The 24,057-nt window shown below is 34.7% G+C and overlaps 2 protein-coding genes across 3 annotated transcripts; one reads left to right on the top strand and one right to left on the bottom strand.

Moving 5' to 3' along the window:
- Positions 1 to 5,206: 5,206 nt before the first annotated feature.
- LOC9317538 (cactin) lies at positions 5,207 to 7,706 on the bottom strand. Its single transcript, XM_002879580.2, has one exon. It carries the CDS (start codon positions 7,416 to 7,418, stop codon positions 5,775 to 5,777), a length of 1,644 nt encoding a protein of 547 aa, XP_002879626.1. The 5' UTR covers positions 7,419 to 7,706; the 3' UTR covers positions 5,207 to 5,774.
- Positions 7,707 to 8,697: 991 nt separating this feature from the next.
- On the top strand, positions 8,698 to 23,812 carry LOC9317536 (protein SHOOT GRAVITROPISM 6). 2 transcript variants are annotated; one of them, XM_021030109.1, is made up of 51 exons: positions 8,698 to 8,922; positions 9,115 to 9,205; positions 9,307 to 9,361; positions 9,456 to 9,587; positions 10,050 to 10,121; positions 10,626 to 10,716; positions 10,832 to 10,927; positions 11,312 to 11,390; positions 11,474 to 11,537; positions 11,894 to 11,997; positions 12,213 to 12,318; positions 12,466 to 12,555; positions 12,715 to 12,792; positions 12,983 to 13,050; positions 13,137 to 13,236; positions 13,315 to 13,422; positions 13,933 to 14,022; positions 14,111 to 14,176; positions 14,260 to 14,355; positions 14,457 to 14,531; positions 14,710 to 14,769; positions 15,029 to 15,118; positions 15,275 to 15,396; positions 15,880 to 16,009; positions 16,088 to 16,167; positions 16,574 to 16,709; positions 17,003 to 17,084; positions 17,258 to 17,403; positions 17,493 to 17,573; positions 17,681 to 17,781; positions 18,194 to 18,432; positions 18,514 to 18,623; positions 18,738 to 18,863; positions 18,955 to 19,029; positions 19,111 to 19,244; positions 19,343 to 19,415; positions 19,544 to 19,675; positions 19,859 to 20,040; positions 20,117 to 20,239; positions 20,332 to 20,392; positions 20,470 to 20,565; positions 20,963 to 21,063; positions 21,363 to 21,468; positions 21,905 to 22,018; positions 22,119 to 22,193; positions 22,378 to 22,476; positions 22,582 to 22,653; positions 22,734 to 22,819; positions 22,913 to 23,003; positions 23,095 to 23,202; positions 23,273 to 23,812. In XM_021030109.1, exons 1-51 carry the CDS (start codon positions 8,883 to 8,885, stop codon positions 23,450 to 23,452), a joined length of 5,112 nt encoding a protein of 1,703 aa, XP_020885768.1. In that variant the 5' UTR covers positions 8,698 to 8,882; the 3' UTR covers positions 23,453 to 23,812. The 2 variants fall into 2 exon arrangements, with proteins under 2 accessions (XP_020885768.1, XP_020885769.1); XM_021030110.1 differs by lacking the exons at positions 8,698 to 8,922; positions 9,115 to 9,205; positions 9,307 to 9,361; positions 9,456 to 9,587; positions 10,050 to 10,121 and having other exon boundaries at positions 10,632 to 10,716; positions 10,840 to 10,927.
- Positions 23,813 to 24,057: the final 245 nt, after the last annotated feature.

The raw sequence follows: 24,057 nt of genomic DNA, 5'->3' as shown, positions 1-24,057 counted from the left end.
CCTACCACCACGATGCAATCTGTCCCTTTTGGGCGGTTTAGGTTTACAAATCGGCTGAGAGGTACTGCCAGAAAGTGATTATTTTTCATAAAAATTTAAAATGTCATATTATTTATTAAAAATAATAATAATTGAAGACGTGATAAATTAGTTTTTTGTTTAATTTTCATATTTTTATAATACTTCATATTTTAACAGTGTGGTAACTTTTATTTATTATACAAGCCTTGAAAATATAGCTAAAACCATTTTGAAGTTTTTTTGTACAGTTCGAAGTTCATACAATTGATCTAATTTTATTTAAATAAAAAAGAGCCTGCAGGTTTATATAAATTGGAAGGGTTTAAAGCGATTGCTTTAATTTTAAGTTTTTTAACACATGAAACATGAGTCGTGTGTGTGTAGAGAAAATTATAATACGATACCAAACCAACTATCCTATCACACAACACGGGACAAAGTTGATATCTTACAATGTCGATTTCAGAAATTTATTTCTATCATCTCTTTCAAACATACTGTGACTTGTGATTGATAAACATGTGAAACTTTTTATTTGATGTATAAAGTCGTGTGGTTTTAGAACTACCTAGATTGAGGTGGATTGATAGGTGGATCCATTCTTTTTGGTGGTTTGCATCAAAGAACATTGATGGTGCACATCAAATGGCATGTTTGGTCTATCACGAATGTTCTAGTGAGGGATGTTCTAGAGTTCTAGTATATATCTTTCACCATGTTATACAATACTTCTCCAACGCACTAATCCTTGGAATTTGTCATATATTGTGACACTTACTGAAAGTTGGATTTCTTTAATGATTTCTCCCCTCCAATTTAAACCTTTTCTGAGAAGAAGCATTTTTGGACCGTTTACCTTACCTTGTACAACTAATTAAGATTTCAAAGCATTAACTATTTAAAACGCTGAAAGAGCCAAACGTATACGTGGACATAATTAAAGTCGTTCAGTTTTTATGAACGTTACTAATCTGGTTTTGAACCATTTTATTTATTTAAAATTTTAAATCGAACCACAATGTATTTTTTTAGGAAAATTTTCAAATTTTCATTTCAAAAAGAAAAACGAAAAACATGAAACTGATCCATAAGGACCATACTAGTTTTGATTTCAATTTTTGCAGTAGATTTTCTAAGCTATGACGTTTTAATTTATAAATAAAACTTGAACAAATATATGTATTGAACATTTTTATATAGATAGGTGAAAACGATTTTTAATATATTTGTTTTGTTTAATACTTAAAAAAAGTAATCAAAAGTTAACTAAAGACATCATCATATTACCGAAACTATTTTTTATCGTTAATTATGAAAATGGTTAGGTTTGGTAAGTTTGGGCATTATTCTCTCTTTCTCAAGTTTGTGAATTGTGTGGGGTTCTGGTCGGTGTACTATTATATTCAGGTGCTCTTAATTAAATAATTGTTAATGTCTATCGTTAAATAAAACAAAAATGAAATATTTGGAAGACATGATAATATGATTTTTTTTTTTCTTTTTATCATGACAATATTGTTATTTGGGAAATAGTATTATCTTCAGGCAACTATATAGGAATTTGTTAGTTTTGCAAAAGAGATAAGAGACACGAATCTGTATGATCAATATAAGAAAATAAACGAGGCTTTAGTTTCGGTTTTGCTCGCGAGAACACACATTTTCTCGGTACAACACACGTCTAACGTAGGAGACATCTCTTATTTTCTCCAGGGGAATTTCTTAGAATTACCACTGCTTGGCTTTTATCATGTTTGGTTTTCTAGATTGTTTTCAGAAATCAAAGATAGAATTAAGAGGATTAACTTAAAGTGTATGTTTATTATTGGATCAAAAATAGAGACATGTATCTCGTTTAATGCTAGAGTTTTGTTGATGTTGAGTTAAAAGGCGTTTTAGTGTGGCGATAGAATCTTATTGTAAGATAAGATAGTCTTAATAATTTTATAGTGAATGTCTGAGATTGAGAACGTATGTACGTTGATAGAGTCGTGTTACTATAATTCTTCATTGCTTCATTTTGTTATTTGTTAGTATCAAAGTTTATCTATTTAAATCTTTACAAATTTAAACAATAGAGAGTATATAAGTTCGTTTAGATTTCACATCGACTATATTTTTCTTTAATATGTTTGGTTAAAATTATGATAATTTATTTATTTAATTTAAACTGAATCTCATTTTTAGACCAATATGAATTTTCAGCTAACAAAATTAATAAACAACAGAGAGTAAATTTGTCTATTAAATCCAAAATTGTTTTTGTTTTTTAGGTCAAAACCAAACCCAAAATAGTTAAGCCGACAAAAATGAGGGGGAAAAAACAACAATAATATTTCCAAATATGATCGTTAAGTCGGCCAACTACAATCCACACCGCCCAATCTATTAATCCGGCCAGCCAATAAGAAAAAAGATTTTTGATTTCTTTTTGAACTAAGAAAAAAGAGTTCACATCACATTATTATTGTCGACTTAAATAATAATTTTAATGATTTTTCTTACCCGCGATAAAAAGTATACATGCAAATTTAAATGGCTTCTTAAGGCGAAGAAATAATATAATCACGTTGACAAATTAAGATATTTTAAAATATACTAGATACTAGGACCCCTAATGAATACAATCATCTAACCACAAGTTTATTCATTTGACAGTAGTTAAATTACCAGATTTAGTTATTTTCAAAAGTAATAAAGCGGCAAAATCAAAATTAGAAGAAACTGATTTATATCAAATTATATTAAATCAATAGTCACTTTTTCAATACATTCTCTGATTGACACATCAGCTTATTACATTTTTTTTACTCTTTTTTTTTTTTCACGGAGGATTTTGTGTATTCATATCTAATATCTACCGTTTTTATTTGGCTTTTTTTTTTCTCAAAATTCTTTTTTTTCTTTCATCCCACGATCTCTATCTCTTCCACTTCTTATCCTCCAAAATTTCGATAACTACTGTATCTACAAAAGAAAAAGATGGTCTTCTCATCATCATACATCGATTAGTCTCATAAATCAGTTACTTTTTTCACCCCGATCTATCAATTTACCATCTCCAATTTCAGTTTTTTTTTTTAATTTTGTTATAGCTGTCAAAGATTACTTAACTGTATCATGCTTAATAGATAACATTTCAATTGTTTACAGTTTCGCCAAATATGTCTTCAAGCTCAATAAAACATTCAGAAGCTCTTGGCAGATCAAAAAACAGTTCCAGATTTTCATTCGGTATCATCCAATTTTCTATGTTTTGGATCAGTGTTTAATTTTCGGTATTATACAGTTCACGTTTAATTGCTTATCACTTTTCCATGGTCTCAACATCAAACCTTCAATTTTTCTGGATAATTGAAGGGAGACTAGAAATGGACCCACGCAACGCGTGGGTTTAGTAATATATACTCAATTTTTTTTATAGTTTTATAAATTACATTATTTTAAATATTTTTTATTACAATACTATTTGAAAACTATATGTAATTCTATCGGTAAAAAAGGTTATATAAATATAATATAAATGTCAGAAATGATAATTGTATAGATTTACACATCTATTTATAATACGCTATATATATTAGACGTTTTTTTTTTGTATTGACTTAGTATCTTATGACCGTTCATTATCTATTTTGTCTTTTAGTGCATGAATTCTTCTGAATAACATTTTCTTTTATAATTTTCAAAACTCAAATGTGATATTTTAAATGTGGTTTATTTTTCCAATTTATATATATTGTATTTAGAAGCACAATATATATATATATATATATATTTATATCTTATTTTATATATTGACTTTCTCTTTAGGAATTTAGCTTTCTGAGAATAATTTTGTCACTCAGTTCTGATATTTTCATATTCTATTATTTTTTTTATTTTTTTTTCTATCTTATTAAATTCAATGTTGCAATTGTGCTCTTTCTGCCTATTTTTGATATTTTTAAAATAAACTTTTATATTTTTAATAAGTGCATAATGTTTGTATTACTATCAAATATAATTTTATATTATATTTATGATAAGCTAAAAATTAAAAGTATACATAATTATATTTTAGTTTTGTTTTAAATTATTATACACGATACTATTTAGCTATATTTTAACATTTGGCTTACTATAATTAACAAACTAATCAACTATCATTTTAATTAGTAATATGCCATAAGATTCATCACTAATTCACTATATAGATTTTTGAAAACTAAAAAAGGTATGTCTTTTCAACTTTCATACAATTTTAGAATTACCCAACATATTGATTTTTGAGTATGTCATGAATCATTACTATATTTTCTTTTAAAAGCTAATAAATGTATGATCTTTCAACTTGCATACAATTTTAGAAATATCCATCATATTTATTTTGATTATATCAATTTTAAAACTGAAATATCCATCATATTGATTTTTAATATATCAATTATAAAACTGAAATGTGTATAATTTTTTAAATATGATTAATCTTAAACATTTTTTCGCTAAAATTTAAATTATATTTTTATGTATTAATTTATATTTCTTTGCTTTTCACTTATAATATTAATTCATTTGTATTTAACTTAAATATTTTATAATCATAAGTAACAATAAATAAAAATAAGTATGTATTGAATGAACATTTTAAAGATGTGGTGGATGATGATGTGGATAGCCTAGATAGAGAGAGAACTCTCCCATTATATATATAGATTCCACCTAATTGGCAATTGTTTTACACGTGTATTTATTCTCACCCCAACCAATTAATTAGATTAGTAGCTTATTTTTATTTTATTTTTACTTTTTGTTACAGCTTTATGAAATATACATACTATCTTATATTAGTATTTGATTAAATTCCCCAATTATTAAAATATTTTAGATTATAACAAAATAAATGTTTGATGCCAACATATATTTTAATTTTAATAAATACTCCTAATGCTAGTTTGGGTATAAATCAAGCGGCCGCAAAATCATATTCAGTTAATCATAATCGTAAATTTCATCTATGTTAAACAAGTAAGTGGTTGAGTTTTGGGCCATGTCTATAAGTGATCATTGTGTAAATAAACTTTTAATTCTAATGCTTTTACTAACACATGAGAAGCTTAACTCACAGTCTCACACACATCATACAAAAGTAAGTGACAAACCAAATCTGCCAGCAAAAAAAAAAAAAAAAAAAAAAATCTGCCGATATATATGTCTTTGGGAGAAGTAATTTCTTTTCTGACCAGTGATTGTCTTCCGATTTTGATACTGACCCAAATAACGTACCCTCTCGGGCTCTTCATGGTGCATTTTCTCGGTGACATTTACCATATACTGCTTTATTTTTGTGCCCATTAAAATTCTATGTTAGACTTCGTGCTATCATCTCAAGATGTTGTATGTAGAAGCTCTATTACTACAAAACTAAAAGAAAATGTGTTATATGGGAAGTACGGTTTAACAAAACAAAAACCCAAACATCATCACGAATTAACGCATACGAAGAAGAGATTATCAACACACAACATTTCCAAAAATTAACAAAGGGAAAAATAAGTAAAGAAATTAAAACACCAAACAAAACGTTGCACAAAAAGGAAGAGAAACACAAAACAAGATAACTACCACTTTTTAAGATATAACTGCCAACATGTAGATATATCTTTTAGGCACAAAACGCATTTCATTTATCTGCGACCAATGATTAATAAAACAGTACTAGCCAAAGTCTTATAATTGCCAGTTTTGTGTTCTCCAGCCAAACTCCGACCAGTTTATCGCCTGTACCGAAGTCGTTTAAAGTTGTACAAATGTAGAATCCCATGCTCGAACGTGTATTTGTAACCTTTCTTACGAGATTTCTCCCATTCCTTATTCACAATCCGGAACGCAATGTCTTCATAAGGCGGACCAGCTTCAAACCGGATTATACAAGTTTCAGAGCTTGTCCCATCTTTTTCTATAGTGCAAGTGGGAACTTCAGTGTCGTCTACTAAATCCGGGTAGAAGATGTTAAACTTGTACCCTTGAACAAATTTTGGAGGCGGGTTATGGTGATCATAATGTGTTTGGTTATACTTATTCCACTCGTAACCCGTGTGAACTCGGTTGAAATACTTGGGTTTTTTAGGCCGGTACTTGTCATGCCACTTGCATACCTTGGAATCAAGGTTCACTTCAGCATTAGAGCCAAATACAACATAACCTTCCTCCATTTCTCTCATTGTTTTCATTGCCTTAAGCTCCAAGTTATCTTCTCTAAGCCGCTTCTTCCTCTGTTCCTCCACCACAATCATCCGTTCCATCTCCAGAAGGGTGTTGTATTCCTTGGGATCGATTTCTTCTTCACGATCATCACCTGGTGAAAACGAACCAGCCTCATCTGATAGATTCATGCCGTTTACCTCCTCCTCATTTTCTTCCACCACATGATTAACTTGTTGATGTCTCCTGAGTATCTCAGCGTTTATTTCCTTCAAGCAAGCCTTTGCCTTGTATATATGGATGCGTTTAAGAACCGCTTCCCAATACTCCACTACTTTGGCTGCTCCAGATCGCAGCTGCGACTCGATGTCAAACTGCAGTTGTACAAGCTCCGCGTGGGTCTTCCCATCAAGAAGTTCTCTCACATCAGCTTCAACACCAGCGTGTAGTCCCCTTTCTTGAGCAGCAAGCAATTCCTCATCTCTTCTACGAGCTTTAGCTAACTCCCAATCGCATAGCACGCTAAGCGCCTCCCAATACTGTACCCGTGTTGGAGTTTCTCTATCCCAGTCAAGATACATTTTGATATCATTATGAAGGTCTTCCATATCTTTAACATTTAGTCCCTTGAAAACCATGTAAGGTTGTTCACTGAGCTTAATATCCATATCATCCACGTACTTGTAGAGGACATCAATAGGCTTCGCTCGACCTTCAAGTAACCTAATCTTTGACCTTACTTTGCTTTGTTCGAATTTGAACTCTTCTTCTTTCTTCTCCCAATCTTGAAACTCAGCTCGAGCACGTTCTCTAGCCAATAACGCCATATCTTCCTCATGTCGAGCTCTCTCTTCTGCTGTCTCTTCTCTTCTCTTCTTAAAATTTTCAACTTCTGCCATCGTTTCTCTAAGTCTTCTCCTCTCAGCTTTAACAGAGAATTTATCCAGTGATGCTCCATGATGTATATCTTTTTCAATCTTCTTCCGCCACACGAATGTCTCGGCTAGGTTCGAATCACCAAAAGGGTTTGAATCATTGGAGTACCCAAAAACTGACTCTCTCTTCAGCTTCTTTGAAGCACTTAATGCCTTCTTCAGAGCCCTTTTGGCCATATACTCCTTGATTTCGTCCGATGAAATCAAATCAATGGATTCATCTCTCTGCTTCTTATGCCTTCCATGTCCATCTCTCTTACTCTTACCATGAGAATTCATATTTTCTTGTTGGAGACGACGATCTGAGATCAGTGGGATGGTAGTGAAGGCGGTGGAAACTTCTCCTCTCCGATAATAATGGATCTTGTGATTGAAAACTGATTTCAGAATATCAAATTGTGTTTCGTTCGAGCCTTATGCGTTTATAGCTAAAAAAACTAAACCTAGCCCAAAACAAAAACTGAAGAAGGGTCAAGGGTATATATTTAATTTCTAAATTAATGTAATTTCCTATTCTAAAAGATAATTACCTCTTCCACATTTTTAAATAATCTCTTCTAATTAAATAATCTCTTCGCCAACGTAAAATATAAACTAGAAATTTATGCTCTATCACAAATTCAAAATAAGAAACAAGTTTACCTTTATTTTAAAATAAATATTTAGGAAAAAATTAAATCATTAAAATAATTAAATAAAGGAAACTCTTGTAGGTTCAAGCCCTAAACGTACATCACATTATGGAAAAAGAAATAAAAAAATTTTAGGAGGAAGAAGGTGAGAAGAAGCAAACATAAGAAAAATGCTAAGAAGAAGCAAAGCCAATTGACTAGAGAAATGTACGTTTTGCTAACATGTACTCAGTACTCACAAGACTACTGTTGGGAAGTATGAAAATCGCTCATGGAATCTGCACTCTTCCGCCATTTCTTCCTCAAAAGTAAGTACTCTAATTCAACCTCTCCTTCTTAGTCGATCCTTCGCGAAGATAATGTAGAGTTATAAATTATCGTTTGGAGGAATTGGAACTCAATCTTCCACAAGCGAGTCATGGTAATACTTGTCTTTTGCAAAACGAGTCTTCTACTCACTTGTGTAAGATTTTTGGTAGTATACAAAAAAATGGAAAAGAAGCCAAAGGTATATATTTATCCATCCATACACCAAAATGATCATCATCCTAATGGTGTCACTTAGTAGTAGTTACTACTTTATGCTTCATCCAGCACTTGCATTCCTCCATTCAAAGCCATAGTTTTTTTTTTTTTTTTTTTTTCTTTTTTTTGCCAAAGCCAAAAATTTTCTTTACTTTTTAACCATTAGATCAAATATTAGTTTTGGAAAAACAGAACATAGTGATTCAGAGAGCACCGCTAAATTATTGGGCCAATAATGTGAGCATTCTTATCAATCTAATAATTAACTATAGAAACAAAAGAATGATCCAAAAGCAACGGGCTTAAAAACCCGCTATTATACCCGACCCGTCTTGTCGGGTATGGGTCCATCGGTTACAATTGGTTTCATATATTTGTTTTCTTCCCCCAAACTTTTTCTTTTTAACATTCAAGTCCCTCCGACAAGAGGCGACGCGAAATTATAACTACCGAGCTCCGAGAGCTGGCTCTTTCTTCTTACCTCTCTCGGTCGGAATCTTCTCCGTCTGAAAATCTTGATCGATCAAAACGGTCGAATTTTGGTATTAAAAATTCTGGGTTTTTGAAGGAGTTGATCGATTTTTGAATGGCTTCTTCAAGTTTGGGGAGCTCAATCCCTGCACCAGGTAAAAACTTTCTTCCTGAATCTTCGATTTCGATTTCTCAAATTGATCAGTCTATTTGTTGTTTTGGTTGAAACTCTTGAATTGTGTAATTGGGTCAACATTGGTTTTGGCAATGTCTGTTTTATTATCTGATCAAGATTTTTGATTAGGAAACTAAATACTGTAAGTTTACTTTTTTTATTTTGTTGGCAGAAGCTGTTCAACTTCTGGTATCGTCTCTAGCTGATGATTCCTCTGTTGTTAGAGAAGCTTCCATGGCTTCTCTTAGAGATATTGCCTCGCTGTATGTACTATTTATCTCCTTTACTTCATAAACAAGACATGCACAATGAGTATTGGAAGATCTCTGATACTGAACTGTTGTGTGTGTTTTTTTTCTTCCAGGAATCCGCTTCTGGTTCTTGATTGTTGCTATGCTGTGTCTCGTGGAGGACGAAGGGTGACGTTCTGTTTGCTTGTTTTTTCTTTCTCTTTTGGCTGTCTTTTGTTTCCTTTTTATTGGTGCGTAAATTTGGTGCTGTTCGGTGTTGCAGCGGTTTGGTAACATGGCTGGGGTTTTTCAAGTAATGGCATTTAGTGTCGGTGTGTTAGAGAAAGGGGAGAGTGATGCAGTTTTCATGGGCAAGCTTGCTAAGATTGCCACAGCTGAGATAATATCTTCCAAGGTGTGTTTTGAAGGCTTAACCAATGTTAAAGATTTCTTTTTTTATACTTATTATAGTTAGACTAGTTAGACAGATTTACATCGTGAAGCTGGAATCGTAGATGGAATCATAAATGATACTTCTAGGCGTTTCACTCTTCACATTTTCTGTTTCAATGTGTCTGTTTTTTTTCCCTCTACCGTCTGTGGCATTTATGTGCCTAAGGCTAAGAACGTTTGTGGATTCTTCTTATGCGCTAGACATGAGATGAACCATATGCCGCTCATTCTTGTAGCAGAGGTTACCTAGAAATTCGACATATAGAATTCATGATTAGATGATTGAGAAATTCTCATCAAACATAAGCAACATAATTTCTAGAAAACAGGGTAAACTTATTGCAATGCTTACAAACTTTCTCGCAATTGTTCGTATATGTTTACTGATCGATTTTGGATCTTTTAATGGTTCATCATAACATAGGAATTAAATGCTGATTGGCAAAGGCAAGCTTCAATGCTGCTCGTCTCAATTGGAACACATTTTCCTGATCTTGTAAGTCTTTTTTTTTCCCTGTTTGCTAATTCAAAGGAGGATATCTTGACATCGAGAAAACAGCTGTTTGGTTAGTTCCATGTGACTGTACACTCCTGAGTTGTTGCCTTTTACTATAGACAAAATCTTGCTGTAAGAGGGTCACTGTACAACATGATTGGTGGTGATGCATTAACAACCCGTATTTAATTCCTGGCTCCGCATATATGTGAATCTAAATTTAAAGGAGTAGGTGGTTATCTTTGATAGATTGCATGACACAAGATGTGTAGCTGATGAGAAAACCATAGTAGAGACTTTCATCTATCATCATGTTAACTTCTATATTGAGGCATTTTAGATAGTGTCATGAATAAAGCTGGTCCAGTGTCTCTCTACTGTCATTTATGAGGTAGATGGCAGCCTATTCCGTTAGACGTGGGGCTTGATTTTCCTTCACCAACCTCTTTTTTTTTTTTTGGATAAAATCCAAGTTATCTGATATTTTTTCATTGATATGGACAGATGATGGAAGAAATATTTCTTCATCTGTCTGGTCCGGCTACAGCTGCACCTGCTATGGTTCAAATACTTGCTGACTTTGCTTCATCTGATGGTTAATTTCTAACTCTCATTCGCGGCCCTTTTAACTTTTTCGTTTCTCATATTGAAAAGTTTATAGAACTTGCAGTTCTCTGATATTTTGAATTACTTTCATATTTCCTTTGAAGCTTTGCAGTTCACTCCACGCCTGAAAGGTGTACTTTCAAGGGTGTCGCCTATTCTTGGGAATGTTCGGGACTTACACCGACCAATATTTGCAAATGGTACAGTGACATTTTTGTAATCGGTTTTTGTTTAGGGAGTGGAACTGTTTTATAGAAACTTCTACTTTGTGCCAATTTCCCTCCCCCAACCTATTAGGTTAGTTATTCTGGCCTAATAGAAGGCTCATCAGGTCAGAGTTTGTTTTCTTGCTGAACAATATGGCAATTTAATTCATTCTAACATAAAAGTAGGTTATTCACCTGTTGATCTGTACATCTTCGCTCTATAATGTTGGAAGAGATGATCAACATATATCATGTAATTTGTGCTAATATCAAATAGAAGGAAGAGCTTGTATAATTTAAATACCCCAGCTAGTCTCTTGTACTATCTTATTTTTTGCTTATTTTCTCTCATATGTGAATCTTTGACTTTGTGTCTAGCATTTAAGTGCTGGTCTCAGGCAGCGTGGCTATACATCACAGATCTTACCTCAGATTCTCCGCTTGACAGTGATGTCATGTGAGACCACTTTCTTTGTTCTGTTTATTTCTACCAGTTTTTGTGTTGAACCCCTCTCAAATCAAGGGCTTCATCTGATGCAGGTCAAATCTGAATTCAGTTTTTGAGCTATTGTTGAGAGTTTGGGCAATTTCTCGAGATCATAAGGTGAGTCCCTGATCTCTTTTAGCATTTTTCTCCACTTTAGGTTTTAATAGTATTGCATGTTTCAATTAAAAAATATTATTCAAGAGATTACCAAGGTAAGAACATGGTTCATAAATGTTCACAGACTGTTATTTTATAACAAAGACAATGGAGAAAGAGGGTAGGTAACTTTATTAAGATCAAAGAAGAAAGGAAAGTTTGTTTTCGTTTTTTTTTTTGTCTTCCCCCATCCTTAATGTTTCTTTGAAATTCATAATATGGAGAGATAAATCTCTGCAAGATTTTTCTAGTTGGTTGTTCACATGTTCTCCAGACATGTCTCGTGATTTTCAAGTGTGCCTCTTTTGCTGAATAAGGTACGAGTATCTACTGTAGACGCTCTGGGTCAGATGGTCGGTCTTATCACGCGGACAAAACTGAAATCAGCATTACCAAGGCTTATTCCAGCAATACTTGAACTGTAAGTTCTGTTTTTTTATGCTATCTCAAGCTTTACTTCTCAAAGGTCCATATAATAGTAAATTCGTTGTCTGCTTCATATATTGCTCCACAAGTGAAAGTTTTGCTAAGTTAGAAAGAATTATGTACCAAGGCATGAGATGCTTTTCGTGTAAACTTATCTTTATTTTTAATTCTAATTGTAGTGATCATTCATTCCTTTCTTTCATTTTTTAGGTATAAGAAAGATCATGATGATGCTCTTTTGGCGACATGTAGTCTTCACAACCTTTTAAATGCTTCGTTACTTTCTGAGTCTGGTCCTCCACTGCTTGATTTTGAGGTAATGGTGTTTCCATCATTTTTTGTTGCTAAGGTGCCTCTTTATCTACAGTCACCTGGTACATTGTTGTTTGGATGTGATGCGGTATTGGAACGATAATAAATATTTTGTTATACAATGTCTCAGTTAAGTTTTGTTTCTTGTCAGGACCTCACAATTGTGCTGTCAACACTTCTTCCTGTGATCGGTATCAATAGTGAAAGAAAAAGGTGCTCAGATATTTCAGTGGGACGAAAGGTAAGTCACTGATCGCTTTCATTCTATTTATTGTTGCAGGGTTGGGGTGAGAGTGTGCTGTTAATGCACCATAAAAGTTTCAGGCTTCTATCATGTTTGAGCCTTATTTTGGGAGCGATGTATTAATCTTTTGCCTGTTCTTTATTCTTTTTGTTGCAGACATACAATGAAGTGCAGCGGTGTTTTCTGACTGTTGGCTTGGTTTACCCTGAGGATTTGTTTACATTTCTTCTTAACGTAAGGACATATTTTGTTTGATAGATATGGCTCTAGATATTCTTTGTATATGCAATGCGAAACAGTGGCAATACCTAGCACTCATATTAGACTCAAGAACTATTCCTTGCCACACATCTGTGTGATATTTTATACGGGCTTTTTATCTTATATATTTGAAATCCCTGTCTTCCTTGTATATTTTCACCAGAAATGCAAGTTGAAAGAAGACCCTTTGACGTTTGGTGCTCTTTGCATCTTGAAACATCTGCTTCCGAGGTGTATTTTTTATCCTTTATCAGTATAACTTATCAATTTAAGTTAATTTGCCATCCCAACTTAATGATGTTGCATTGTGTTCGGAGGTTGTTTGAAGCATGGCACTCAAAACAGCCTCTTTTGGTTGATACTGCAAGGTCTTTGTTAGATGAGCAAAGTTTAGCTGTTCGAAAAGCCCTTTCAGAGGTACTGAGCTGGCATAGATTTTCGTATTTACTACTAAAATATGCATGCTCTAGCATTGTGCTTCTGCTTTGATGACAGTTGATCGTGGTCATGGCTTCACACTGCTATCTGGCCGGTCCATCTGGGGAATTATTTGTTGAATACCTTGTACGCCATTCTGCAATAGGAGAGAGTGACGATCTGAAGGTAAGACCATATAACATAACACTTGGTATTGAGTTTGGACTGCCTTCTTTGTTGTTATTTATCTGAAAGTAATGATATATGAGGGTAAGGCAGCTGGTATATAGGTATCCCCACGTCCTGCCGAGTGTTTCAAATGCAGTGAAGAATTAGTATACTTGTTGCCATTAACCATGCACTTTTTTCTGGTGCTTAGATATTTCATCCACCCTGCTAAAGTTTTTTTTTTTTTAAATTAGCGACTTGTTGTCTCCATCTAAGAAAGTAATTGAGAAAAGTGTTGGGGTTGACTCTTGGGTGTTGCTGTTAGTAATAATCTAACATCACCACCCTGGAACATGATTGCTATCTTGTTCCAGGTTGTGTTATTGAGTCTTCTTATTTACTTGCTCCAAGTTGTGGAGTCTTCTTACCACTGTATATAAGGAGCACATATGCTAGTGTTGTTTTGAGTACATAACTCTATTACTTCTTTTTCTAGAATTTGACGTGAGCTACAAATATTTCTCTTAGGCAAAAGCGGAACCAGTTAGTCCAACACAGCTAAGAGCAGTTTGTGGAAAAGGTCTTCTGCTCTTGACTGTTACAATCCCGGAGATGGAGGTGCGACAAATTTGTCTTTTATAATAGAACTATCTCATTGCTTATAGCTTTCAAGTTTTAATGCTAAAGAGTGTATTTGAAATTGCAGTACATTCTTTGGCCTTTCCTACTGAAAGTGATTATCCCTAAGGTCTACACTGGCGCTGTTGCATCAGTAAGATCTTTCTTTTGTTGCCTAGATTGTTTTCTTTCAGAGGATTGACCTGAGTTAACATTATTATTGATATAATTTGATAGGTCTGTAGATGCATATCTGAACTTTGTCGTCGTAGGTCTTCAACTACCCCCATGTTGATCGAGTGTAAAGCTCGTGCTGACATTCCTAGCCCTGAGGTAAAATTGTTCTTACTACCTTTCATATGATCTATAAGATTTATCGTGTATGGCAAGATCTCAAAATTGAAAATACGTATGCACATTTATTATAATTGCAGGAGTTGTTTACCCGTTTGGTGGTTCTTTTGCACAACCCTCTGGCAAAAGAGCAGTTAGCATCCCAAATTTTGACGGTAAGTTTGTGTCAGTAACTTCAGAAACCCTGTTATAGACTCACATTTTACATCCCATAATTCCATAAAATACTTTCTGTATTCATCAAGTAAATGCTTGATCATTTTAGGGCCTGCTATTTTTAGTAGCTTATATGTGCATCTTTTTATTTAACCACTCTGTTGTTACTTCCTTCAGGTCCTTGGCTATCTATCCCCTCTTTTTCCCAAAAACATCAGCATGTTTTGGCAAGATGAGGTACACTGTTGTTTGCTCAAGATAACTCTAGTTTATATTATTTTGGTTTCCAGTCAAGATAACTAAGAGCAAAGTATGGTCAGATTGCACCATAAATTTCTAGTACATTTTATTTTTCGCATCATATTTCATGTAGATAGATATATGACTTAAATTATGACGGCATTAAGAGCTACTGAAGATTGTTGCCTTTTCTTAGTTACTCATATTGACTTGTTACACGTGACCCTAATTATTTTTCACATTTGGTAAGCTCTAGATTCCAAAAATGAAGGCGTATGTCTTTGACACAGAAGATCTGAAGCTTGATCCAACTTACCAGGAAACTTGGGATGACATGATAATCAATGTAAGTTTATTCAACTTGTGTGAAGGAAAAAAAAACATCTTTCTGAGCTGAAGTTTCTTTAAAGCCTGCCATTATATATATATATATATATATATATAAATTTGACTAATCAAGCTTGTTCTGTATATTACTTCTAATCATTGTTCTATTATACAGTTTCTAGCAGAATCACTGGATGTTACCCAGGATGCTGACTGGGTTATATCTCTTGGAAATGCCTTTGCAAAACAATACATTCTTTACTCTCCGGATGATGACCATGCAGCACTTCTACACCGGTAAAATTCTTGGTTTTTCATTTTGTCAGGTCTCTGATGAAGTTGAAGTATCTCTACGTTTTGTCGGTGCACTATTTTGACGTTAGTTGCTGAGAAAATATAGTTGGCTTGGATTGTTGATTTCTTCTGACATCAAATCAGCATGTGGGTCGCATTATTAATCTTCAAAATTTTTAAAATGTATTACTTGATTGACATAACTTTCTGGAGTTTTTTATCTGGTGATTTTCTGATTTTTTACCATAGTATCAAAGTTTATAAAAGGAGAGACATGCCAATACCTAGATTGATTCTGTACATATATATTCTTTGTGTGATGTGTACTTCACTATGTGGCTGAACAAGCTTGTTTTCCTTGTGATTTTAGTGCTTATTTTTCTGATTCTGAAGATGGCTGATAAGTTTTAAACTCTCTGAAAGCTGTATTTATTTTGATAATTGAGATAAGAACTGTGACGTAAACCTCTTGTGCTTTGATTTCAGGTGTATCGGAATACTTCTCCAGAAAGTTAATGATAGAGCCTATGTTCGTGACAAGATTGACTGGATGTACGAACAGGCAGACATTTCTATACCTGCAAATAGACTTGGTTTAGCGAAGGCCATGGGGCTGGTATTTTGAGTGTACTTGCCTTTTTCTCTCTCAGATGTTGATTTTCAGCCTATGTTAATATGCTAATTGATTGCGTAGGTCGCGGCTTCTCACTTGGACACTGTACTGGAAAAGCTGAAAATAATTGTGGATAATGTTGGGCAGAGTATTTTCCAAAGGTATATCTGACTTGACTTAATGAAACATCACCGCATATACTTTATAATGTTAAAAATCTAGACATGCTTGCATATCTATCTATCACTCATTGTCGAATCTATTACTTTATTTCTCTCTTTTAATTAACCTATATCATCATATATCTTTTAGTAGTGGAAGACTGTATCTTAAAGGTTTTGAAATTCTAGCTTATCCCAAGTCTTCTTTATGTGTGTATTAAGTTGGACCTTTAAAGCTTCAGTTGCACACGCAGAAAATGTTATATCAAAAGGTTTCCTGATATTAGAAAATTAGCTTCTTCATTTGTCATATAGTTGCTTCCAGGCATTCTAGAATTGGTCACTTTTACAACAGGTTTGTAAAATTTATGAGAAAACTGACTTAATGTTCTTGTGTTTATTCTAGGATCTTATCTCTCTTCTCTGAGAGCTATAAAACGGAAGACAGTGATGATATACATGCTGCTTTGGCTTTGATGTATGGATATGCTGCAAAATATGCGCCGTCATCAGTTATTGAGGCCAGAATAGATGCACTTGTCGTATGTTTCTAAATCTTCAAATGAATCATATCTCAATTTAGATTATAATCTTCCATCCTGCTTCTTTTTCTATAATCTGTTATAACTTATGCGTCAGATTTACTTTGAGTCTTTCTAGGAAAACCCATCTAATGAAATTAAATTATCGTGAAGAGTTGGAAATCTGAGTAGTTTTTTTTTTGTGACCAGACAGTGATTTATGTTGAACTGTTGTGACCTTGTTATTTATTTCTGCACCACTTTTATTTTCAAATTCCATTTTCATAATCATATATCGTTTGTATGTACCACAGGGCACTAATATGCTTTCACGGCTTCTTCATGTGCGGCAGCAAACAGCAAAACAAGCTGTTATAACTGCTATTGATTTATTAGGTTAGTACAGCATTGAAATATAGATGATGGAGTCATTCTTCTGATGACCGATTTGTTGCTTTCCTCTCTTTGATTTTTTCTATCAAGTTACACCGCTCTACATGGTAGGGGTATAATGCTAGGGGAATCTGGAGAATATATAGGACCCTGATCTTTTGTGTCTTTGTGTGAAGGTCGTGCTGTCATAAATGCTGCAGAAAGTGGTGCTACATTCCCATTGAAAAGAAGAGATCAGATGCTTGATTATATATTGACTTTGATGGGCCGAGATGAAAATGAAGGTTTTGCAGAATCTAGTCTCGAAGTTCTACACACCCAGGTAGGAAAATTTATGTCAAGAATCTGTACCAAGTGACATTTCTTTCAACGAAGCAGATACCATTTCTCTTTCTAATAAATTTTGTACAGGCACTCGCTCTGAATGCATGCACAACACTGGTCTCTGTCGAACCAAAGTTGACCGTTGAAACTCGAAATCGTGTTATGAAGGTGATTAGTTTCTCGTTTGAACCAAGTCTAAAAAGAAAAGAATGAGATTAGTGCTGATGTTTTGTATTTATATTTTCTCTTGGATTTACACTTGCTTTCTTGGACAGGCTACACTGGGATTCTTTGCTTTGCCTAATGATCCATCAGATGTCATCAGTCCCCTTATAGACAATCTTGTGACTCTCTTGTGTGCCATCCTCCTTACAAGGTATTTACTTGACAAGTTTTAAATTCGCCAAGCTGTTATGAGGCTGCAGATTCTCTGAATTTGAGGACAACTTTCTTGATCTGTTTATTATTTCCATTGATGAAATACTTTCTGTAAAACTGAAGTTTTCAATGGACATAAAATTTTCCATGTTCTAGGTTTATTCTTTCAGTTTTTACTTTAGTTATTTAAAGTACTTTATTAGAGACTTAATTTCTAGTTGCCTTTCTCTTATAAGTTCAGTTGATCTGTTTTATTATCTTGCATAACTTACATGTTACTTATGTTAGATTAGATTCAGTGATTATGGTAGTGGATTTGTAGTCTCAAATATTGAGTCCTACTACAAGTGTGTGTACAAATTTTAGGTATTTTTTTGTCGCTTATTCAATGATATATGTGCATGAACTAGTGGAGAGGATGGAAGAAGTCGAGCGGAGCAGCTTTTGCATCTGCTTAGACAGCTTGATCAATATGTTTCGTCTCCCATTGATTATCAAAGAAAAAGAGGTTGTGTGGCAGTTCATGAGATGCTTCTAAAGTTTCGTAAGCTTTGTGTTGGTGGCTATTGTGCTCTTGGTTGTTCTGGGGATTGCCCACATAGAAAGTATGCAGACCGCAGTATGCAGGGGAATTTTTCAAATCTACCATGTATGAAGATATCCTTATTTGTTTGATTTTTATTCCATATATTATGTACGAGCTAATTAATTTCCTTTGTTTGACCAACAGCGGTATTTTTATTTCCTGACCGCGAGGTATTGTGTTTGGGAGATAGGGTCATAACCTATCTCCCACGCTGTGCTGACACAAATTCTGAAGTACGAAAAATTTCTGCACAGGTATTTGATTAGTACTTATTTTGATCAACTGTGTCACAAAACGATGGGTCAGCATTTATTCTTAGGGTGACATTGAGAGTTTCTAATGGTTTCTCCTACTATTATTTTTGTTAGATTCTTGACCAGTTCTTCAGCATTTCCCTTTCCCTTCCAAAAGCTGTACTCACAAGCGGGTTGGATTCTGAAGACTCCTATAAAGCCCTGTCTTCCCTTGAGGATGTCATTGCCATTTTGAAAAGTGTAAGCATTTTGTGGTTAGGCTCAGAGTTATGTCTTTTTCCTTTGTATGCTTCATGTTCAGGGTGTAAGATTTCTTTGAACCCACTTTCAGGATGCCTCAATTGATCCATCCGAAGTTTTTAACAGAATAGTCTCATCCATATGTTCTCTCTTAACGGGGGATGAGGTTTGTTTTTCTCCTTCTTTTATATAAGTTCTGGTTTCATTGGATAGTTGAGGTCCCATTATGTTGTGCTATGTCATGTAGCTTGTAGCAGCCTTGCACAGTTGCACTGCAGCTATCTGTGACAAAATCAGGCAATCTGCTGAGGGAGCCATTCAAGCGGTTACTGAATTTGTTTCAAGAAGAGGGAGTCAGCTTAGTGACAATGATATATCAAGGTACATCAAAGCTTTCTTTCATAGACGGGCTCTAGTCCTTTTTACATTGTTATCTGATAACCTTGCTCCCCTTTCTTCTTTTGGTTTTCTTCTGGCAGGACAACTCAGTCCTTACTCTCGGCAGCAGTTCATATAACTGATAAGAATTTACGTGTCGAAGCTATTGGAGCTGTATCCTTAACTTAATTTTGTTAGCAAATTCGATTTGCCGGTAAATGTGATAATGCTATAAGATAAAACTCACTAGCATTTATATTGTATGCTCTTGGTGTATTACTGCTTACCTTAATCACATGAAGATCTCTGCGCTGGCAGAGAACACACAATCATCAATTGTGTTTAATGAAGTGTTGGCTACTGCTGGAAAAGACATCGTGACAAAGGACATAACTCGGATGCGCGGTGGCTGGCCAATGCAAGATGCATTTTATGTAAGTACCATTCTCTCTGGAACTTTGTTATAATATGAGATTATTCTCATACATGATATTATTTTATATTCTATTCTTTCATGATTATATCATCTTCTACAAAAGTCTTAACGAAATTTTGGGAATAATTGTCTGACTTGTAGTTTGACGAGGCCCCTCATTGCCAATTATATTTTGATGCAGGCTTTCTCTCAACATACGGAACTTTCAGTTTTGTTCATGGAACACTTAATATCCATTCTCAATCGTAGTTCTTTAGTTAAAGGTGATCCACATAAGGGAGAGAATACTAGCTCTTCTTCTGAAACACATGTAGAAGATGAAATTCTTCAAGCTGCCATTTTTGCTCTCACTGCTTTTTTTCGGTACCTTTCATAAACCATCAATTTTACTTGAGAGTACAAGACGCATTTTGGGTGGCTAATATACTCAATTAACCAGAGGTGGCGGAAAAATTGGAAAGAAAGCTGTTGAGAAAAGCTACTCTTCTGTCGTTGGGGCACTTACTCTTCTATTGGGAAGCTGTCATGGACTTGCAAGTTCTGGTCAGCAAGATCCATTACGGTAACTCCTCTACTTTCAAGAGAACTGTAGGCAGATAGCGATTGGTACTCTTATTTTAGTAAAGCCTTTGTAATATGTTTCCCTCTTGGCAGAGTACTTCTAACTTCATTTCAGGCTTTCTGTGAGTGTGTTGGTGATCTGGAGATGGGCAAGGTACCTTTTAACTTTAACATTAAATTGGTTCTGTTTTGTTTCTAGTATGATAAACTGATTCTCTTATCTTTACTTAGATTTTGGCTCGTAATGGGGAGCAAAGAGAAAAAGAAAAATGGGTTGATCTTATTGGCCATATTGCTGGATGCATTTCAATTAAGAGACCGAAGGAGGTACCTAGTTGATGCAGTTGTGTTTCTCAGGGTCTTTGTCGCCTATAACTGTTGTGTCTCACCAATTGACCATTGGTTCATTAGTTGAGTAGTCAAATCAATGGTGGCAACATGGACTTTCTCATGATCATTCTTGTTGGGAATCATGATATATGCGCATAGTAGTTTAGTACACATGAGGGATTCTTTCTGTCTGAAAAAGGAATGAGATTAGGGAAGCCGAACCTATTCTTAAGACAGCCTAACTGACTTGTTTGCTTACGCATCTGTACTTTTTGTTTCTGAAACCTTTTTAAGACAGTAATTTAGAAGAAAAAAATTCAGTGATGAAGAAAAAGGAGTTTACAATTTCCATTCAGACTGAAGTAGAACTTAAGTTTTAATACTGGTGTTACAGGTTCGACATATTTGCATGATTCTAACGAAAGCACTAAACCGTCCACAAAGATTTCAGCGGGAAGCTGCTGCCGCTGCATTGTCAGAGTTTATACGCTACAGGTATAATGTTTTGATGTCCTGAAAACTTTTTTTTTTTTTTCATTTTAATTTTATTTCCTACAGGTGTAGTTTTCTGTAATTTTGCTCGGCTTAGTGACACATTGATTTAGATGCGTGTACCCATTCAGCTAGTAAGCTCTGTTTGGAAAAAGAAGTTTAATTCGAAGTCATGTGTATATAAAAGTGAAGGAAAGAAAGTCAAAGGACTGAAGCATCGTTCCTGACATGTGTCATGAACAAAGCACTTCCTTGGTGCCTTATTTTCTTAGATTTCCTCTACTAATATTTCTGAGTTGCAGTGGTGATTTTAGTTCTGTAATGGAGGAGATGGTCGAAGCACTCTGCCGACATGTGTCAGATGATTCTCCGACTGTAAGGCGCCTTTGTCTAAGAGGATTAGTGCAAGTAAGAGTAATTCTGAGCAGTTTTTATTTACTTATCTTGATTGTCTAAGAGTATTAGGGCATGAAAGAGTTATACGGATCAGCTTTATTCCTTATCATGGTCTTCTTTCTAGTCGGTTTACCATAAAGTATATGCTCCTGTTGGATTATGATAATGATGTTAGATCAACAGTTAATTTCTAAAAAACCCTAAATCACTCATTATGGGGATCAGGGATGTGTTATCTTCCACTAAGTAAAACAAGTTTATACACATATATTCCCTATATTTATAGCATATTGATGCTATGAGAGTTACCTGTGACATATATTAGAGGATAGCTAACCAGTTTTTGGACTAAGGTGGTTTGCGAAATTTAAATTGGTTTCTGCTGCTTGTCTTTCCCCCAAATTTATTATTCATGATTCATCACTTAGCTGCTTCCTGTTTTTGCCAGATGCCATCTGATTGTATGAACCACTACACAACTCAAGTTATTGGTGTAATATTAGTGTTGCTTGACGATCTGGAGGAGTCTGTGCAACTAACTGCTGTGGCATGCTTGTTGATGGTAATGTTCAAACCCATTAACAACTCAATTTTTCTGAATTCTGACTGTCAGATCTATTAGCAATTTGGTTGAACTCTATATGCGTGTTTTCTTTTGTCAGGTCACAGAGTCAGCTTCTAATGATGCTGTTGAACCTATCTTGCTGAATTTATCTATTCGGCTTCGTAACCTTCAGGTAAGGTCTAGCTTTAAGTTATCTGAAAGGTTTTAACTGAAACTAGTATAAAATAAAGCTTTTAGGCCACACTCAAGCTTGAACAGAAGAAAAATTGCAAAACCAGTTCACTATACTATCAGATACATTTTTTCTTTTTGAGTGCGTTGCCACTAATTTTACTTGAAATTCCAATTTGTAACAGGTTAGTATGGACCCGAAGATGAGAGCCAATGCATTTGCAGCACTTGGAGCTTTAAGTAAATATGCTATTGGAGGGCAAAGGGAGGGATTTGTCGAGCAGGTGACACATACTCTTTTCGTTTCCTTTAAAATAATATGGATGTCGAGGAAAGAACATTTTTCAATTTTAATCTAAAGCTCATTAGATTAAAACGTCTAATATCAGATTCATTCCACCCTTCCACGCTTGGTAGTGCACCTCCATGACGATGATCCTAGCATAAGACAGGCTTGTCGGGTAATTTTCTCCATAGCCGATTGCTCCTTTGTTTGGTTTGAGGTAACTTTTAGTTTACATATCTGTTATTTTTTGAATAGGGAACCCTCAAGCGGTTTGCTCCACTTGTGGACATAATAAACCATTCTAGCCTCTATGATTCACGTGCTTTTGCTTCTGAAGATAGGTATGTCTCACGGTCCTATGAGTACCAAATCTATTTTGTGAACTGACTATGAAAACTTCGTAAGGGATCTTCTAAAATTGTTTACATTTTCAGGACTGACTATGAAAACTTCGTAAGGGATCTCTCAAAGCACTTGGTTCAAGAGTCCGAAAGAGTTGATACTTACATGGCCTCAACCATCCAGGTTCGGCTCTCCTCGAATAATCATCATAGTTGCTAAATTCGTACATAAACTATATATACAAAAAAACTGAAGTGATTACTACCCGGTGCAGGCTTTTGATGCACCGTGGCCAGTTATTCAGGCGAATGCAATACACTTCTCCACCACCATGTTGTCACTCTCAGAGGATCAGCACATAATCTCTCTCTACTACCCACAGGTATATTAGAGAAACTACATATAACATGCACATAAATCTTTATTAGTTCTCAAGCCTGTCTCTTGTTCAGGTGTTTGAAACGCTGGTTAGCAAAATGACCAGGTCACAAGATTCCGTTGTGAGAGCAGCATGCTCATCAGCCTTCGGGTTACTGCTAAGATCAAGCAAGTCAACACTCTGGAGAGGAGCTCGACTTGATCGGACCGACTCAGGTAGAAAATCCAATGATCCTGAGTCTGTTAAGAAATAACAGGTGCATTGCAGTCCTTGTGAATACCAACCGGTTACTGCCGAAAAATCTGGGGTTTTGCGATATATATCTATATCCATGTGTACAGTGTGCAATGAGAAACCATCCAGATTTGTGTGTTTGTTGTAAAGTGTATTATGGTTTCATCTTGTAAAGGATATTGTCACTTGTGTGTCGTCTCTATTACCGAAGTCAGGAAAGAAACATTCACACGAAAGTATTGTAGGCTCTGGTCCTCTTTTTGTTGATTATGATTTTTGAGGCTACTGCTAGATATTATTGTCTTGACAGAGTCCAACGTTGGATTTATCTTCATGTACTGTTTTATATGAGAGTTTAATCGGTCTTTGAAGTTTCAAACACGAATTCGATTTTGGCAACATTAGTAATTTCTGTGCCCCTTATTTGTTTATTATTGATTCTTGAGACTTGCGGATAGATGTAGCTATCAGCGAGCTCCAAGTTGTTGTTTTTGTGTATGTGAATTATCTTCTTTTTTGTTATGAAGATGTGTCTCTAAACTTTTCGTGAGAAGGAAGGTCACTAGAAGATGTATACGGTCACAAACGGACAAACTAAGCATTGGCTAAGAATGTCCTGTAGCA

The sequence above is a fragment of the Arabidopsis lyrata genome (genome assembly GCF_000004255.2).
Source record: "Arabidopsis lyrata subsp. lyrata unplaced genomic scaffold ARALYscaffold_4, whole genome shotgun sequence".
In the NCBI taxonomy this organism is placed as follows: Eukaryota; Viridiplantae; Streptophyta; class Magnoliopsida; order Brassicales; family Brassicaceae; genus Arabidopsis; species Arabidopsis lyrata.
The sequence above is the reverse complement of the archived record's forward strand: the minus strand, read 5'-3'. Positions and strand labels throughout refer to the sequence as shown.

Excerpts from the sequence above, each read along its gene's own strand:
- LOC9317538 (XM_002879580.2), bottom strand. The coding sequence starts at position 7,418 with ATGAATTCTCATGGTAAGAGTAAGAGAGATGGACATGGAAGGCATAAG.
- LOC9317536 (XM_021030109.1), top strand. The coding sequence starts at position 8,883 with ATGGCTTCTTCAAGTTTGGGGAGCTCAATCCCTGCACCAG. Across the intron at positions 10,928-11,311 it reads CCGACCAATATTTGCAAATG|CATTTAAGTGCTGGTCTCAG; the intron begins GTACAGTGACAT and ends CTTTGTGTCTAG. Across the intron at positions 19,030-19,110 it reads CTCTCTTAACGGGGGATGAG|CTTGTAGCAGCCTTGCACAG; the intron begins GTTTGTTTTTCT and ends TATGTCATGTAG.